The 18,742-nt window shown below is 40.6% G+C and overlaps 4 protein-coding genes and 1 pseudogene across 4 annotated transcripts; 2 read left to right on the forward strand and 3 right to left on the reverse strand.

The window, feature by feature from the left end:
- The first annotated feature begins 2,061 nt into the window (after positions 1-2,061).
- Positions 2,062-3,829, forward strand: LOC103963996 (LIM domain-containing protein WLIM1). The gene is made up of 4 exons (XM_009376877.3): positions 2,062-2,355; positions 2,966-3,062; positions 3,148-3,191; positions 3,287-3,829. The coding sequence occupies exons 1-4, from the start codon at positions 2,221-2,223 to the stop codon at positions 3,602-3,604; spliced, it is 594 nt and encodes a 197-aa protein (XP_009375152.1). The 5' UTR covers positions 2,062-2,220; the 3' UTR covers positions 3,605-3,829.
- A 113-nt stretch (positions 3,830-3,942) lies between these two features.
- Positions 3,943-6,600, reverse strand: LOC103963995 (F-box protein At3g12350). Its single transcript, XM_009376876.3, has 2 exons — positions 5,475-6,600; positions 3,943-4,556 (listed from the first exon to the last, which is right to left on the reverse strand). The coding sequence occupies exons 1-2, from the start codon at positions 6,381-6,383 to the stop codon at positions 4,074-4,076; spliced, it is 1,392 nt and encodes a 463-aa protein (XP_009375151.2). The 5' UTR covers positions 6,384-6,600; the 3' UTR covers positions 3,943-4,073.
- Positions 6,601-7,609: 1,009 nt separating this feature from the next.
- On the reverse strand, positions 7,610-10,628 carry LOC103964014 (exocyst complex component EXO70I-like). Its single transcript, XM_009376892.3, has 3 exons — positions 9,834-10,628; positions 8,851-9,389; positions 7,610-8,426 (listed from the first exon to the last, which is right to left on the reverse strand). Exons 1-3 carry the CDS (start codon positions 10,626-10,628, stop codon positions 7,610-7,612), a joined length of 2,151 nt encoding a protein of 716 aa, XP_009375167.2.
- A 3,383-nt stretch (positions 10,629-14,011) lies between these two features.
- On the forward strand, positions 14,012-16,348 carry LOC103963992 (annotated as a pseudogene).
- LOC103963994 lies at positions 16,296-18,199 on the reverse strand. The gene has a single exon (XM_009376875.3). It carries the CDS (start codon positions 17,568-17,570, stop codon positions 16,467-16,469), a length of 1,104 nt encoding a protein of 367 aa, XP_009375150.1. The 5' UTR covers positions 17,571-18,199; the 3' UTR covers positions 16,296-16,466.
- Between the last annotated feature and the right edge of the window lie 543 nt (positions 18,200-18,742).

Below are 18,742 nucleotides of genomic sequence, written 5' to 3' on the forward strand. Positions count from 1 at the left end.
TCATGATCGAGTGTGGTAAAAGATAAAAGAAGAGAGTAAATGACTAGTTTTGTACCTCCATCATTTAAAACTCACGTGCAATGTTTGGATACTTACGCTATGTCAGTTTTCCTTCTCCATAGCTAAATTTGATACCCTAATTTAAAATATATTATAATATTGCTCAAATAATAAAAATAAAAAAATCATATGATCAAACAACCCTAACCATCTGCTACATCACAACTCTGCAAAAAACGTATCTTATTAGGTCCAAAATGTCCAATTGATATATATCATAGAACATTGGTTAGGATAAGATTACACGGAGATGTTCTTTTAGCAAAACGGTTTGTTATAATTATGTTGATAGATTATCAATCAAGATGATCGGTTAATGTTTGAGACAATTTCACTCAAGGATATAACTTTAATTTAGAAGTCATCTCCATCTTTATAAAAATGAGGTTTTTTAGCCAAAATGATCTATGAGATTGGCATAACTTCTCACTTTGATCCCTGAGATTTAAAATCAATATAAGTAGTCTCTGAGATTGTCTACCATTAATCATTTTGGTCATTCAGTGAAAAATCTCTGTTAAATGAGACTAAAATGACAAAAATACTCTCGAATTTTGTCAAATCATTTTGAACCATTATTTATTGAATTGAATATATTTTTCTCATTTTGATCATTCTTTAATAGAGATTTTTACAAAATGACAAAAATAACTTATGGTGGACAAACTCATAGATGACTTCTATCAATTTCAAATATAAGAAATCACAGTAAAAAGTTATGTCAATTTCAAAGACTATTTTTCGCTAAAATGCTTAAAAATAATGCTATCATAGGGTAAAGTATCATTGAGAATATAAACATGCAATGCAAGCCAGCTAGGCAATGAGATGATGAAGTAGTGCTGGCATTTGATGGCATGGACCATCAAACTTTGTGAAAAGTCACTAATTTGATGCTTCAAGTTCAATTTTTAAAAAAGGGGATTTTAGGTGTTACCCAATCCATTCATACATGTTTCCCACTCATTAGTGTCCCACAACTCTAATTTAGCTTCCAACTAAAACAAATCAAATTAGTAGTAGTCATTTTCTGAACTAATTAAACCTCTTTATACACCATCATCCTAACTAGGATTCGTATGAAAGTACTTTTAAAATGAATGAAATCACTTTTGGTGAAATTGATTTTAGGTTCAAAACGCACTTTTAAATGTTTTGGAAGAAGCATCAGATGTGTGCTTCTTGCAGGAAACACTTAAAATGTTTTTTCAATATCCATTTGAATTTTTACCAAAGATTAATTTAAAAAATATTTTCACCAAAAACACTTTTAATCATTTTAAAAACCTTCCCAGCCACCCCTAATATATTGCTAGCAATATTGGAAATTGAGATTTGAACACACAACTTTTAGTCTTAGGTAACTGTTTTTAACCACTTGAATATTGACCTTCTATTTGAGGTATAAATTCTTTCCGATCAAAGCCGTCCATCCATATTGGCCTGGCCATCTATTAAATTTGCAATGAAGTCAGCAATTTGTTTTTATATATTCCCATGTGTCCTTGAATATTTCCAGCTATGACATTGCCATCTCATAATAATGCAGAAAATCATTAGAAAAAAACAAATCAAATGTATGGTTTTTCAACTAGAGGACAGGAAAGATTTTTTAGTGGGCTAAGAAAACGTTCGGACACATTAAGTATAATAATATAATTGATTAAAAAATTTAAATAAAAAGTAAACAATAACATTACAACACTTAATGTACCGAGTCATGTTTTCGGCAAAAAATAAAATATCTAGAGAGTGAGAGACAGTGGTAGGTATGTGCTTGGAAAGGACTAGGATTCTTTCCTCTCTTTTTTTTATCCCCTTCTATCCTCTCATCTTACGTTCTCTTATTTTGTCTTTCTCTTGCTATAAAAAATTAATATAAGATGTTGACGTGATTTAACCGTGACCGTTCAAACAGGAAGGAATGAAGCAAAAAAAAGAAGGGAGAGAATTGGAAATGGGACAACATGATTGCTAATTGCAGCAGCTAACCTTAATCATATTCATCACAACAGTTTGACAGTTGTGCTTCTCTTTTGGTCTCTGCATTCTCATTCCCCCCTCCAACCCCAATAATCTCTCTCATTCCATTTCTCGTATCTCCCCTTCTTAGAGAGAGAAAGAGGAGAGAGAGAAGAAGAAGAAGAAGAAGAAGAAGAAATGGCATTTGCAGGAACAACTCAGAAGTGCATGGCTTGTGACAAGACAGTGTATCTGGTGGACAAGCTCACAGCTGATAACCGAGTCTACCACAAAGCCTGCTTTCGGTGCCACCACTGCAGAGGAACCCTCAAGGTTCGTTAACTTACGCCGATCTATAACTAAAAATGAAATGGTTGTCAAACGACTCTTAAAATTTACTGAAGCAAAATTTACTGCCATTTTTTGGGACGGATTGTTGAACTGAAGCAAAACCAGTCTCATATTGCTTGCACTCAACCAACTACTGCAATAATTAAGTGTTGTTTTCTGCATACTTTTCGATCTGATAAATTTTCTTGTTTGGAGTAAACTCTGCTTTGTGGTACTTTGTTCTCATCTTGAACAACTTTTTTTTTGAACATTGAAACTCCAGAAATTTCAATTTTCACCTGCATCTTGATGTTATAAGATCATAGATTAGACCCGAAAAATTGGTATGCGGATTGTTCAAATGCAAGAACAGAACTAGAGTTATGCAGATTGGCAAACTTTTACCACACCAAAGAGTCAGAAATCGGATTCCGGTCATTCCATTCTACCAGTTATTCTGGCATTGTTCTATCCCGGAATCATTCTGTATCGACTTAGATTTGATCTTCATCTGTAAGTCGATAAAGAATGATTCCGGGATAAACGATTAAATAACAACTTTCCATTTTTGGTTTTCATATACAACTCCATTGACCTATTGATGAACATGCAGCTCAGCAACTACAATTCCTTTGAGGGAGTACTCTACTGCAGGCCACATTTTGATCAGCTCTTCAAAAGAACCGGCAGTCTTGACAAAAGTTTTGAAGGTAAAATTAAAATCCCGCTTCAATAACTTGCCTTCCCTTCTCATCGCTCAAGTTGCTCAACTTCCGTTTCGATCTCCTTTCTCAGGGACACCAAAAATTGTAAAACCAGATAAACCTATTGATAATGAGGTATATATTTGTCCGAAAATCTTTAAAAGCTTGCCTGTGGATTCTACATGTCTTTGACATCTGCTCATCGCCGTGATGACAAATTTTTGTAACAGAAATCTGCAGTTGCGAAAGCTTCAAGCATGTTTGGTGGAACCAGAGATAAGTGCTTTGGCTGCAAGAATACTGTTTATCCAACAGAAAAGGTCTCGGTGAACGGAACTCCTTACCACAAGATGTGTTTCAAATGCACACATGGAGGGTGTACAATCAGCCCATCAAACTACATTGCGCACGAGGGTCGGCTCTACTGCAAACACCACCACACCCAACTCATCAAGGAGAAAGGAAACTTGAGCCAGCTTGAGGGTGACCATGAGAAGATCGCGGAGGATGAGAAAGTCGGCGCCAGAGAAGTTGCTGCCGAAATATGACTCAAAGAACACGATCGCCTTAACATCCGTTCACTATGCCTGAGTGGTGTTGCTGTCCCTCATACCTTATCATTTCCCTGCAAGACAGATGAGTCTAAGTATAATTGAATCGTGTGGGTTCATTCGTTTGTTGTTTTTGGTTTCCCTGTGAGGTTTGTGAATGATCGAATGAGATACCAAATCCTATATTTTCAATCTAAACCCTAATGTTTTGTTGCTTTGAAATTTTGAATAAAGGATGAGGATTCCCATGTTTTGAAGGCAATAAAACATGGAGACGTGAACCGATGCGCTTCTCCCACGCACACAAGTTCGAATCTCCGTCTCCACATCTTAAATTAGTTCAAAGTAAAATATCGCTTGTATCAAAAGAGAACAACAAAACAGGAAGAAATTCAGTCATTGGAATTATGACTGCAATGAAATTCTGTACAAAAACAAATTTAAAAATGAAGTAGGAGAGCATTCGTCACGACAAAGGCTCCACGGTATCAAGAAGACGACCATTCTTGGCAACATGCTTCAAGTCTCTGATAAAACAATCTTGAAGAGATCCAAACCCGAATGTTCCATCCCCATATTGCCAAATCCTTCCATGTGCAAGGAGAGGGTTAGGTCGGGGCCAGTTCGGAAGAGCTAGATCATGACGTAAGTTTATGCGCAGAATGCGGGAGACCCTTTCATTTCCCGCAAGAGAGAGATGCTGGTGAGCGTGATCCGCTGCTGCATTTGGTCGAAGATGTATGCGACTAGTATACAAATTTTCTTCCTCTGGGGAAATCGGAGACTCGATAAAAGTAGGGTTCACTGTCCAAAACACTGGTTGCTTACTGATAAAACGCATTAAACGGCAGAAATTCTCGGACTGGTTGCAAATCCTTAGGCAGGAAATGCCCCCAATGTCATCATATGCAACAAGGTAAAAACCCAAGATCATGTCATCATAAATTCCCTGCAGTTGGAAGAAGATGAGAAGGTTATTTGTGCCATAATTGAAACCTCTTCTGAATCCACAATCTGGTAATGGCACATTATAAGCAAAGAGTGAAAAGCGCAAAAACAGTCGGTTAAAACTAAAGCTGCCTCATCATACACAAAGTTTGGCTGATGATGCACCTAAAGCACACTGATCCGACTTTCCTAAGGTAGCAACGAGACTTCTTAACCGTGTTTTTTTTCTTAATCCGACTTTCCTAAGCGCAAAACCAGTCGGTTAAAACTAGAGCTGCCTCATCATACACAAAGTTTGGCTGATGATGCACCTAAAGCACACTGATCCGACTTTCCTAAGGTAGCAACAAGACTTCTTAACCCGTGTTTTTTTTCTTAATCTGACTTTCCTAAGCGCAAAACCAGTCGGTTAAAACTAGAGCTGCCTCATCATACACAAAGTTTGGCTGATTACGCACCTAAAGCACACTGATCCGACTTTCCTAAGGCAGCAACGATGCTTCCTAAGGCAGTATCGAATTCTACTCAAATAAATCAATGAAGCTAGAAGCTTGAGCATCGACTATAAGATTCAAGCACTTACAAACTAACAGGTTGTTGCAGAGTCGCAGACAGAACTCCGCTTGTAAATTTCATACCTAACAAATTGATAAGTACACGTTTATATAATCTAAGAACTCTATAGCCAACCTGATTAACCATCCAGTGTACATCTGGGTGCCAATTCTAAACTCCAAATTACAAACTAGACACATAGCAGTCCGCCAACACTCAACAAACACTTCACAACAGGTAAAACTGAAAGCAAAATGTTAATGCGTGTGTGTATATACTAGAGGCACAAAATCTCTCGAGGCAATAACAATCTTCTATTCAAACTTTCAGCTGAAAAATACAAGTACAAAGAGAGAAAAGGCACCTTCCAGAGGCCCTGCAAAGGCCGAGCCGCCGTCGGCGAGCAATCGACAATCTTGACGAAATGTTGAGGCTCCAGCTTCCTCCTTGCCTGCCTTTCCTTCTCTCTCCTCCTCTGCCTCCTGGAAGCTCTATCCGCACCCGGGCTGGTCCGGTTCGCAAAGTACTGATAAATCTCCACCACCGCCTGGTCCGGCGAGGTCCCCGGAGAGCCACTACTCTCGGCCGCTCCAATCACATCCTCGCCAACCCCACTGTTGTTTCCGCGGCCACTCCCCGAGCTCGAAGTTCCCCGAGCCCCAAAGCTTGCATCTTCCTCCACAACAAAATAGGTCTTCCCCATCACGCTCAAATTCACAGGAACCAACTCGCTCTCCCAAAACTTGAACCGGTGGGAATCCGCGAAATCTTCCGAAATCTCGGCCCGGCCTTCCGGGTCGAGAAAGTTCACGACTTGCCCCTCCGGCGAGAGGCTCATCCACAAAAACGGCGCCTTTACGACGCCATAAGTGCCATCCTTGGCCGGAGAGATCCGGAATCCGGTCACGAACGACGGGCCCCACTCGAAGAAAATCAACGGTGACGATATCGCGACGCCGCCTTGGCGCCAGAACCCAATCAGATTCTCCCAATCGCTGAGGGTCTGGTAGAGATTCCTGTACGTTATTTTTCCATTTCCCCATTTCCTGATCTGGGTCTTGGATCCCCATCTGCGGTCGCACATGTTGAACCAGAGCTTGCCGTCCGACTTGCAGAGCGAAACGAACCCTTTCGATGTGCAGGCGAAGCTGGCGACCTCGGGAGGCGTGAGGAACGAGAGGATGCAGAGCTGGACGTCCTCGGGGAAATCGGAGAAGGAAATGGCGCGACCCGATTCGTCAATTGCGAGACTTGGGTCTTTGATTGTCGTCATTTCGGATTCGGGAACTTTAGGCGATGATTTTCTCGGAAAAGTTGTGAATTTTCTGGGGAAAATTGGTGGCAAAATACAGGTGCTGGACAACGAAACGAGAAAGTGTTGTATTGAATTAGATTTGTTGATTCTTCGGCTAAAGGGAATGATTCTCTTTCTTCAACCTTGCTGGAGCACAGGAGTCTCGAAGACCACCACGTTTCTGTGCCAGTAAATTGACGGCGTTTGTTAGGGTACAATTGTAACGTAGCAGCTCGTGACACGTGTTGTACTCTTGAAACGTGGAGGCCCCAAGGCCCAAGCAGCCAAATACTCACCCTAGGCCCAACGTGTCCAACCGCACACGCATCGCGTGATATGGTGAGGGCTGCTCAAATTATAGGTTGTACTAAAAAAAAATTAATAATATTATTCTTACCATATTTTTGTACCATAATTGTATATCATCTTCGATGGCATCTGATATGAGCAGCCATATCATCTAAATTTAATTTCAAAATTTTAATAAATAATTAATAAAAAATTGTTAATTAAATGATGATTGTGGTATATGAGGAGTTTCCTTCCTCCACCTAAACTTATTTAAACGTTTTAATTAATAAAAAAATTGAAATTAAATGATAAAGAAATATAGTATAAAATTGTGGTAAGAATAGCATTACTCAAAAAAAAATTGCACACATTATCTACACATTTTTTTCTGAACAGTTAGATGAATCTCAACGGCTGATATTGGAAGTTTAGATTATGTTACTTACAGTCTCAATACAAAAGTTACACCAACGTCTCGAATTCTTGGCCGTCGGGGTGGAGCGGCAAGTGCGGAGTGAACTTCCGGCATAGAGAGAGTATTGAAATAAAAAAAAAAAATTGGAAAAGAATTCGTCTTGTAACTCCCATTCAATTTAACGTTTATTATTGATATGTGTAAGAGGTGCATTACAGAAAATTTGGTGATATGAGCAGGTTGACGGAATAATTTTTAAGTTCGAATATTTGGACTGCGTGATAATTCAGATGAAGACATATCGATTGGAAAATAACTCAAGCAACATACGAATAGAACTCAAATGAATAAATGAAGTTGGAGATCCCACAATGAATACTTACAAATAAAGAAATAAGGAAATTATTATACAGTTTGAAGAATCACTATATATATATCTCTACACTACCATCAAATATTCATACACAAAAGTAATCGAATCCAACGACATCAACAGCTCTCAATTGTCATTAGTACTCGATCTGGACCGTCGATGGTCCTTCACAACACCATCCTTCACTGAGCTCCCACCACCCGTCCGATCCTTAGACCCTCTCCGCTTGAGCTTCCCATCCACACCGTCAAAAACTTTCTCCAACAACTCACGAACCGAGTCAGGACTCAGATAACTCTTCCCCTGCAACAACCCCGAGGACGAGTTCACGAACTCAGTGTAGGCCGGAATCACCAGCTTCACGGTAGCCGCCCTAATCTGCTCCCGCAAATCAACGTCCGGAATTACACAAAACCCCCTGTGCCTCTTCGAAATGTCGTCCAAGCCCTTCATGAACGCCTCGATTTTCACCCTCACCAGCGCCGCCTTGGCCTCCTTGCTCTGCTTCTCCTCCAAATCGTCCTTCTCCAGAATCCTCACCAGCGGGGCCCACGATTGCTTCTGGTACAAGTAAGCGGACTCCTCGGCGACGACCTTGTAGTTGTTCCTCGTGTAGCCGTCGCCCAACAGCTTCCCGAGCTCCGTGTCCTTCGTCCGCATGTAAATGTACCAGTACGTGTTCATGCGGAACACGTGTTGCATGGGAATTGAAATGCCGATTTTGTCCCTCTCCCTGCTGCTGTTGTTGTAGCCCGAACGTTTCGACTCCACGTTTCGCTGCAGAGCTTCCATGATGTTGCAAATGGCGTCTTTGAGTAAGTTCTCGTAGGTTTCCGGCTTCGACAAGATTCCGGCTTTCCAGATTTGCTCCGTTCTGAGAACTTTCGCCATGGGGATGCTGTAGTTTTCAGTTGCCAAGTATTTCAAGTAGTTCACTGCGTACCTATTGAAGAATGTAAAAAGTGGCACTTAAGAAATGTGACAAAATAACATACAGTACATTTGAAGTATGGCGCTTGAATCGTATAAAACTGATTTCTGAATTTGATAAAATGTGAGGCATTGGTCCTTTTAATTCAACTCCGTCATAATTTTTGTCAAAATTAAGTTTGTGAGACAAATCTTAACTTGCAAATTTGATACTTCATAGATGATCGTTCTAAATATTGTGTGTCACATACTTAACTTTAACGAAATTCTCATGAAATAAGAGTCAATGACCAATGCTCCATATTTTTCAAATTCAAGTGCTGGTTTTAATTAAGAGATCAAAACTTGTGTTCGATAATAATTCAAAACCAATACTCCAATATACTCGACTAATTAATGATGTTCCGTTAATTCGTCTTTCTAATATTTTGACGTACCTTACTATTTTCGGCACCGAACCATCTGGTGGTGGAGGCATTCCATCAGAATTGCCTTCAATTTGGAGCCCAAATTCCCAAAAAACTTTACTCGAAGCATGAACAAGTAGCTTCTCCAGCTCCCTGAATCTTGTACAAATGTCAGTCCCCGATTCGCCATCGAAAACCTCTGAGAATCCAGGCTTCAGCTTCTCTAGGGAATCAAACATTTCAAGGAGCTTGAACAGCTTCTGGGGTTCTTTGCTACTCCGGGCAACGGCTTCGCCGAACCTGAAGAACACTGCCATGATTTTGTCTGCGATTTTGGCGAAGCATTCTGGCCATATCAGGCCCTCCATTATTCCTCCTAGGACTTTTTCGCAGAGCTTCTTCTCCGATACAAGCACTGCTTTGACTGCGAGCTCGAAGTGCTGGATCCAAAGGGTTATGGCAGTCTCCAAGCTCTCCCATGGCATTTCCTCTATTTCTTCTGGTGTGTGTGTTTTTAGGTAATCCGGGTTTAGCCTCATCAGTGCTTTGGCCACTCTTTTGTACCTCAACTGTTGAACAACAAGAAGCATAACAATTAGAAATATAAAATATAAAATTAATTATAATTTGATAGCATCGGCTTGAAGTGGAGTATTTCAATTAATTTAACGAATATTGTCTGGCTAGTGTCGATTAATTTATAAGTTTAAAAACATAGGCTCATTAAATTATTAGAATACAGTTGAACGTATTATGTCTTAAACTCTTTTAAAAGATGAGATTATAAAACTGTATTAAACTTAATTCCAATTATATTCGGCCTCAAAAGTACCGAGGACATGTAATAGTATTAATTTATCATATCATGCTGAGGTCACAATACGGAGGACCCTAAGCGCTTGGTCTAATAGCCAAGGGTGCTGTTCACCCTAGTATAGGTGGATAACTAATCACATAATTAAGAAGAAAACATTTCTCTAAGTGCGGAAAAATAACCATTGTAATGAAGTTACCTTAACATAAATATCGATGCATATGTCCAAGCAATCATCGGCAGCTAGGGTTTGTGAAATCCTTCTGAGAAGTTCAACCTCCAACTCAGTCCCCAAATCCAAACCCACGATCGCTATCTCATTCCTCTTATCCGAAGCAGCCTGCAAATCCACCACATTCCGATGTTTAATCTGCTCCAGTATACTCTCATACTCGTCCTGCAAATTCAGCAGCGCGTCATCAAGCAACCCTTCAAACCTCATGGCATCCACCTCCGTCTCGTACAGCGCCTTGAGAGTCACCAGCGTCTCCCTCAGCCGGTGAGTCCTGTACTGGTCCGTCGCCTTCGTCCGGCTCAAAAACTCCACCACCTCTTGCAGCCTCTGAATCACTGGCTCGCCTTCCTCGCAAATACAGCTAATCGCAATTTTCAACTGATCCACGCAGTCCACGTACTTGACAAGCTTCTTGAGCCGTTTCTTCCTTGACTTCTCGCTGGACAACGTCTCCGCGAGATCCAAGAGCTTGTCCTGGATGGTCTCGGAGAGCTTGAAGTTATCGAGAAGCGCCAGGGCCGGCGTGACAGCTCGGTTGATTCTGGTTTCCAAGGCTTTCGAGGCCATGGCTAGTGATTGCATAGGAGCTACTCTTTTAGACGCAGTTAGAAGCGTTTCGTCTATGACTTCGAACTTGTTGTCCATCTGTTGAAGATTTTCCTCCATTTTCGCCGTCGCTGTTAGGAGAGTTTTCAAATCGGCACATGCTAGCTCGAGATCGGAGAGCCTCGAATCGGCTGACCTGTAATTAGACGCCATTGTTAACCGTGATTAAGGTTGAATGGTTTTTTGTATTGTGTCATGTGTGTTTATATGATCGTCTCACGACGAGCACGATGTGTTTGGGGGGGCACAGGACAAGGAAGTAAAATCATCAGGGCTCGATGCAAACTAAGAACAACAAATGGCATTTGTGTGTTGGAAACGGACAAAGGGGTAACTTTCGAAGATTAGCACAGGGGAATGTGCTCAGACGGTGGAGAACTTGCTATCTGGACACTTGTCGCCTTGCATATTATTTTAAGTGTTATAATATATATCGACGACAATCTTAGTACTTATTCAGAGTCAATTAAAACAAATCCTCACATTATATTTGTGTATTGAAAACAAAAGATGAATAAGAGTTTATGCTTAAAATTGTTATTGACCGTTTTACAAATCTTCGTATTTATGATCAGAATCGTTCACATTAAAATCACTTTATAAGATCGTTTCTGCAAAAATTAAATAAAACTAAGGTTATCTAGTCATCAAATTGTATAAAAACAGATGAACAAAATTGATAGAAGCATTACAAATTGTGCATGTATTTGCTATAATAGATTGACTAAACGAACATAATTTTAATTCATTTTTACAAATATAATCTTTACAAAGTGATGTATATGATTCTGATCATAAATATAAAGTTTTATAATACAAAAAGGTTTGAATAGAAACTCAATAGTGTGGATGGAAGAAACAATCTATCGCCAATAGTGACTAGGGGTGTGATATCCACATATCATTTTTTACTTTTCCCACACCTTTTTAGTTTTTAGCCGTCAGATCGAATGAATTGAAGAAGATCAACGACATAAATTAACAAGGATGTGTGAGAAGTAAAAAGAGATGTGTGGATATCACACCCCTAATGACTATTCAACGCCAAAGATATACTATGGGCCGTGCAGCTACGGCAAGCCCGGTCTATGTTCACATTGGGGTCATGCCATTTGGGCTTCTGCTGAGTAATCACTCTTTTATTTTTGTGTAAATAAAGATTAATAATTACATGGACGAAATATTTTATCAAAAATGTCTTTGTAAGTTTTTTTAGTTTTCGAAAATGATGGATAACTTTGATTTGCCATCAGTTGTTTTTCTTTTAATGAAGAAAAAGATATTTGATCAAAAATCATGTAACGTTATGTGATTTGTGTTTTATATTTGGTGTTTGAAGCATGTATAAGTCGTGTCACATGATTTTGGGCACATTTTTGAAAGTCTTTTAGCTATCGAAGTATATCTTGCCGTTAAATGTTGTTTGAAAGATCAATCTCCATGTTTTCAAATTGACCAAGTATTATGCACTAATGTCAAGGAGGAAACATCACACAAATGTTGTTTTTGAGAACTCTTTAGTATAAAGCGACATAAATTATACCGAAGGGGAGGGAAATAGATAATTGTGGAGTAAAAGATAATAAAGAAATTCTAATACTGACACATGGATTTTTACATGCAAATGAAGAGAATGCTCTCTTTAAATTATCGAGGTTCACATCCACTCTACGGGCAATTCAACCATCTTGATAACCTATGCTCTCATTAAATTGTTGAAGTTCACATCCGTTTTATGCACAGTTCAACCCTTTTGAAGACCTAAGCAGCTAGCTTTGTCAGGGTAAATGCTACACATGTGGTTAGCCCTAACTCTATAAATACCTCATTCTCTATCAAAATTCTGGTAAGCTTTTGTCGCGCCATCAGGCCCAAAACTATATCTTTTTAGAGAAACTGACTTAGGCATCAGAGATCCATTGCCCAAACCATCCTCCTTGCGAGCGAGCGTTGTTTTGGTTATTGATCAAAGATGTTTATTTGTTTTGTGGGTACAATTTCGTCGAGACTGAAGACAGTGAAATTTTACCACCACAATAATTGTTTGAACTCATCACTTATGAGATTTGAATATAAAACCTCTCATTTATACATTAAGAATAATATCATTAGACTGATATACTAAGGGTGTGTTTACGTATCCATAATTGGAATGAAAATGTGAAATTGAATTCCGATTATAGAATACTTCGGTGTTTACTAAACATCGAGGAATCAAAAAAGCAGTGGGCCCCACACAAATTTTGGAATTCAATTCCTTGTATTGGTGGAATTGGATTCCTTAAATGTAGGTGATAATCCAATTTCAGGTGTTATTGGGAATCCGGAATGCAAATCTTCAACCAATTATACACTCACTTTATTTTCAATATTCTAACACTACCCCTCGCATTACGAGAGCAGATCCATCCTCTGCTGCCCAGCGCCCTTGTCCAGTGCCACTCATTCCCTAATCATCGCAACCACCCCAAGCCATCAACCCAACCCAAATCCACTTGCCATTGGATGCTATGAACTTGAAACAAATAATCTTGAAATCATAATGCAATGGATTGAGAGAGAGTTACGGTGGTGTTGGGAAGTGGGTTTCTATGAACAAAAAGATAAGGTTGTTTTTATTTTTATTTTATTTTTTTATTTTTTTTTTTAACGAAAGAGAAAAGGATAAGATTGATTAGGGTTTATTTATTTATTATTTATTTTCTCTCCTTTAATAAATAAATTTTTATTATTAATTAATATATAAATAATAATACAATTGATTATTTTCGATAATGGCATTTTAGTAATTCCATTGGATTGTATTCCGATTCCAGTAAATTAATAAACAACTTATACGAAATTAATACTATTTTTACTCCGATTCTAGATAACTTTAGTAAACAGTTACAACAAGAATCCAATTTCAACTCCTCCCCATTCCAACTCTTCATCAATTCAATTTCTCTTCAATTCAATTCCTTCCATTTTGATTACGGATTAGTAAACAAGCCCTAAGTGACTTGTTTTGAAATTATTATATAGACCATTTTTTTTAGATGACAAAGTGAGACTCCATGTTAGTTTCAAGGCCAAATAAACAAAGAAAAATTAATGAAAATAGCTTTGAAAACCTTAAGTTTTAACGATAAGGAAAAAAATAAAGGGTAAAGTGAATATTACATGGATTGACTTTGTAGTGTAAAATATGGATTTTTCGTTCAAGTGAATAATACCTGGAGCTTTTCGTTAAAGTTCTCGATAAACAATCAAGCCAATTACAAAAATAGTTGTAACCATCACGGGATGGTCCAATAGTTGAAGATAAATTTCAACCCCTTATTCCACATGACACGTTATGAATTCGATTTCTAATGCTGATAAACCATACTCGTGGTCATGGGAGATTGGAATTTTCCCAACTCCCGAAAGGTTGGATTGACGCGACCAAGTCACAAACTGATTCATTTTTTAAAATAAAAATAAAAAATAAAAAATGTTGTGTTCGACATTGAGCACGTGGCATAATTATGGCGCAATAGGACCAACTCTGAACCCTTCTGGTAGTAATTCCACCAAACACTCGTACTTACACGGTTGGGCTTTTCGTCACGGGAACCATTGTTGCGCTTTCGCCTGAGGCAACCTCGAAGCTTTTCGCTCCCACCAAAAATGGCCCGATCTCTACGACAGGGCTTCAAGATCGCCCGAGCGCACGTGCTATCGCGGCCGCGATGGGCGTCGTCGCAGTCTTCAGAGGCGCTGGTGGAGGTCAATGCCCCCGACTTTGGCATGATCTCCGGAATCCCCGAACAGCATCTCCGGCGAAGGGTTAGCTCTTCAATTACTCGTCGTTTTTCAAAATTTTCATATTTCTTTCTTTTTTTAATATGAAAATTTATTTTATTTTTTCGTAAAGTTCATAAATTTAATCCTGGTTTTGGGTGTGATTAGGTTATAATCTATTCGCCTGCTCGAACTGCGAGCCAACAAGGTTCTGGGAAAGTTGGGAGATGGAAAATTAATTTTCTTTCAACGCAGAAGTACGTATATTGATGTCTTAATCATGTTTTGCATGCATACTTAAATGATATTTATAGTTAATTTCATCGATTTTACGTAATTAATTGTGTGTGTTTAATACAATTAGCTCAATTATCTCAGCTGTGTTGTGTTTCTTTGAAATTTGATAGCAATATTGGTTGATCTGCATTTCCATTATCGGATGCTAATTGTTGAAGAATGTAAATATCCCCGATCGAAAATTTGATGAAATAAAACAGAGTAGGAATAAATGGTTCTACTACTAATGCACCGAGAGCTTTTGCGATAAAACCGCACACTAGCTAGCCGTGTTGTGAAGAGGGAATGTGCAAGTCAGGGATAATATTGGTGTAGATTCGTCACTGCCGGGAGGTCCGTCTCTCTGAAATCTTGATACTAATTATACCAAATTTCATTGAAATTATTGCAGGTGGGAAAACCCATTGATGGGATGGACATCTACAGGTGATCCCTACGCCAATGTTGGTGAAGCAGGACTGAGTTTTGAGAGTGAAGAAGCTGCAAAGGCATTTGCTGAGAAACATGGCTGGGATTATACGGTAGGTGCCTCTTCGAGTTTTGATCTTTCTGCATTGATAGAACTGTACCCAAATCAAACTGTTCTTGATTTTTCTGTCCAGTTTTATTATATGATAGTAAAAAGTAATGGTTCAAGCCTAGGACTGGATTGGATTGGATAACTCATTGTATTCAAGGTACGTAGACAGTGGCGGAGCCACGATTTTAGTCTAGAAGTGGCCCAAAGGTCTCAATCTAAAAAGCTCTCATAATCTTACTCTGCTGTGTGGTGAGCAGAGCAACCGACCGCTGTTGTTTAGGTTTGGTATGGTGTTGTCCTCATCATCCTCTTCCTTAAATGTAAACCCCAAGCCTCTCTGACTTTCTTCCTCTCTTCCTCCTTCTCAAAGCTGACGAGCAACAGATTGCTTGAACTCCATAAGAGCCACCAGCCTCAAATCAATCCGATGGAAAGAAATTAAAGTAAAAACGTCAGATTGGGCCCTAAGCTTACTGAAAAACCTTGAAAATCTTAAGCATAACGCTAAACTTTTCAGCGTGAAAAAACTGTTTGGCTGAGCCTGGAAACATCGTGCTCCCTTCATGGCTCCGCCGTATTTTTTATGTCTAGCTTGAATGTAGAAGATGAATTACTTGTTCGGAAACCTATCCCATCCAATCCGCAATGGTAGATTATGAGGGATCAGTTTTCTTGTCTAATCCCTCCTATGTTGTTAAATTTTATGACTCATCCAGTCCAATCCTATGCACGAAATGATCCTAATGTTCCACAAAATTTTGTATGGAATTGGATATCGTGTGTGCAAATTGACCACAATTTTGCACACTCTTGACACATAATGAACTGTGTTCGCAGGTCAGGAAGCGTCACACCCCACTTTTGAAGGTTTGAGATCCTCCTACCAAACTTATTTGAAGATGAAATTACTAGTTTTTCCAATTGGATCACAGAACGCTAGAAGCTCTATTAATCTAAATCTTATGACCATTCGTAGGTCAAGGCTTATGCAGACAACTTCAAGTGGAAGGGCCTGAAAAGAGTGAGAAGACCGCAGCTGATGCTGCGAACATCTGAGAACGTTATTTCCTCCCCCAGAATGTCCCTACCTACACCCGCAAATGCCACTGTGCGCGATACCTTTAGACCGATAGCGACAATGGCGTCAAGTCGCGGGTGTAGGTAAGTCTTTCCTTGAATCCGATCAGTACTTATGCTTGTGTGTTCGTACTTGTGAATTGTTGGATTTGGAAAATAAATTGAGATGAACAAGTTTTTTTTTCTCTTAAAAAGGCTGGCCAAACTTTACATATGCTTCCTCTTACTATATGCATTACATAGTACATATATATAATAGACACTTAAGCTGCATTGTTTCCCTCCCCTAGTGAGCTAGCTACACTACTTCTCTTAATTACAGTACAAATTTTTCAAGCACTGGAGCTGGAGGACTGACAACCCTCTCTGCTGCGGGTGTGGAACCTCCATTCAAAGAGGTAGTCCTTGGACTTACAGGACAGCTTCATCACGTCGCAGAACGTGTTGATCGCGTGCTTGTTCATGTCTTTCCCCCACTCAATCCTCACCCAGCAGGAGAACCCGTTTGAGGAAACGGGCACTCCGGAATCAGAAAGCTGCAGACTGACCTCCCCGCTGATCCTCTTGCCTCCAAACCGCCCGTCGCCTCCGGCCACCATGGCGTCGAGCCATGGACACTCTGGCTGGCCCACCATTTCCTTGTAGGCAGAGTTCGCCATCCTCACTTTGTTGTGCGAGTCTGATATGATTGCTGGCAGGGCTTCAGACTCCATCTCCTCCTCGACGTCCTCTGGTTTCTTAGGAACTTGCGCTGCCAGAGTTAAGCTCGGGTCTGCGCTGATGCATCCAACGCTTATGCTGGAACCCACCGGTCGAATTGGCTGCGGCGCTATGACATTGGTGGATGTTGGTGGAGGTGCGGGGGAATTCTCCTGTAGTTGCTTGAGCAGATCTTTTTCCTCTGGGATTTCAGCTGCCACGGTGTTCAAATCAATCAGCTCCTCTCCTCCGCAGGGTTTGATCAATTCGAACTCTGGCGGCACCACTGCTGGGTTTGTGACAATGGGGACCGACGCAGGAGGGATATGTGGCAGAAGAGGCAGAGTCATCAAACCGGTGGAGTTGTTGGCGGCATCGAGGCTGGTCGGAATGGGAAGCTTCGGAAGCACACGAGCAAAACCGTCCAATCTCGGATTTTTCACCGGAGATTGCACATGACAAGGAGTGGAAAAGCCTAGCATGTGATGACTCCTCTGCCTCTTAAAGGTGGTCGGAGAGAGAGCTGATCGACCCCGCTTTCGAGTCCTGGTGGGTCTGGCCTGCAACTGCGGCCAGAGGTTCCTAAGGTAAGGAGAGTCCCTGATTTTCTGAGACATGGACGGGCTTTCGCCGGCTGGGTTTGATGGGGTCACAGGTTTTGGCGCTATGGGCCTGTACCTGGACATAATCTCAGCGGTTTTCTCCGTGTTGGTGTAGGGGTTCAATGTCTTGATCATGGTGACGGTAGCCGGTTCTCTTTGCTAACGCCGGCCTACCAGCTGTTCGGTAACGACGGTGGTTGTGAGCCAAAAGAGAGTGTTGGGAGAAATGTGGAGGGAGGAGGAAGGGATTTGAGGGGGGAGGTTGGTGGGGGGTTTTTAGAGAGGGATTGGGTGTTTTTAAGAGTGAGAATTGGACCAATAGGAGAAGGCCAGCATAGATAGAAGAGTAAGCAGAGAGTGACACTTGGAAATGTACGGTGGGTACGTGTTTGTGAGAGCACACAGAAAAATGTCCATGTAGGACTAAGTGGGGTCCATTTTTTCCTGTGCTGGGTATGTGGCTGGGTACACCCACCAATCAGACGCCTGGCTTTGCATGCAATTCTCCTAAAACTGAAGACCAACGCGTGTGGGTTTGGCCGCCATGCGTGGGTACACCTATCACGATTGGTTTGGGCGAGTTTAGGCGTTTTGTTCAATTTACGAAACTGCCCCTTCTTCTGGGTCGGTTTTGTTTGGCGGGGGGTGACGTGTTGGTCCGCTGCGTCCGGATCTGCATGCAACCGAGAAATTTTTTGTTGTGATAGAAATACAAATAGTACACCACGTGTTTTAATAGGAATGATAAGAAATTTTATTTTTTAAGTTATTAACATTTTAGCATATATATTCTATTATTTGTACAATAACACGTGGTGAACGTCATACTGAAAAATCTCTCTATGCAACCGGATGCGGTGGAGTTTGATTGGTGGGTGAAGGCCTCGGGAGGTTAAAACGTTACAGAGAAGGAGAGAGAGGTGGGAACGGATTACACGTGGCGCGATGGGAAAACGTGGTCTGTGCAGCTAGGGCTCTGCGTTTTGTGGAGAAAGCCGGTTCGTTTTGCTTTGCTATTAGCGCGACGCTGCGGTGGTCGCCAAGTCGCTGAGTGGTGGTTGCGTGGGAGGCGCCGCGCGAAGAACGGAAGCCGAGGTTGGAGAAGGCTATTGGGTATGGGGTTAGGTTGTGGGCCCGCTTGGCTTTAGTCAGATCTTCTATTTTTTGGGCTCTTTCCTTTTGGTGCAAATCAATGGCCACCATAGTGCATAACTAAATTTTATTAGCAACAACACTAACTTACACGGTAAGGGCCCAAATACAAAAAGCAAAAAATGCCCCTCCCAAGCTAACCAAAATGAGCCCAA

The sequence above is a fragment of a genome, unplaced genomic scaffold, assembly GCF_019419815.1.
Source record: "Pyrus x bretschneideri cultivar Hongxiangsu unplaced genomic scaffold, Pyrus_bretschneideri_v1 Contig28, whole genome shotgun sequence".
NCBI lineage: Eukaryota > Viridiplantae > Streptophyta > Magnoliopsida > Rosales > Rosaceae > Pyrus > Pyrus x bretschneideri.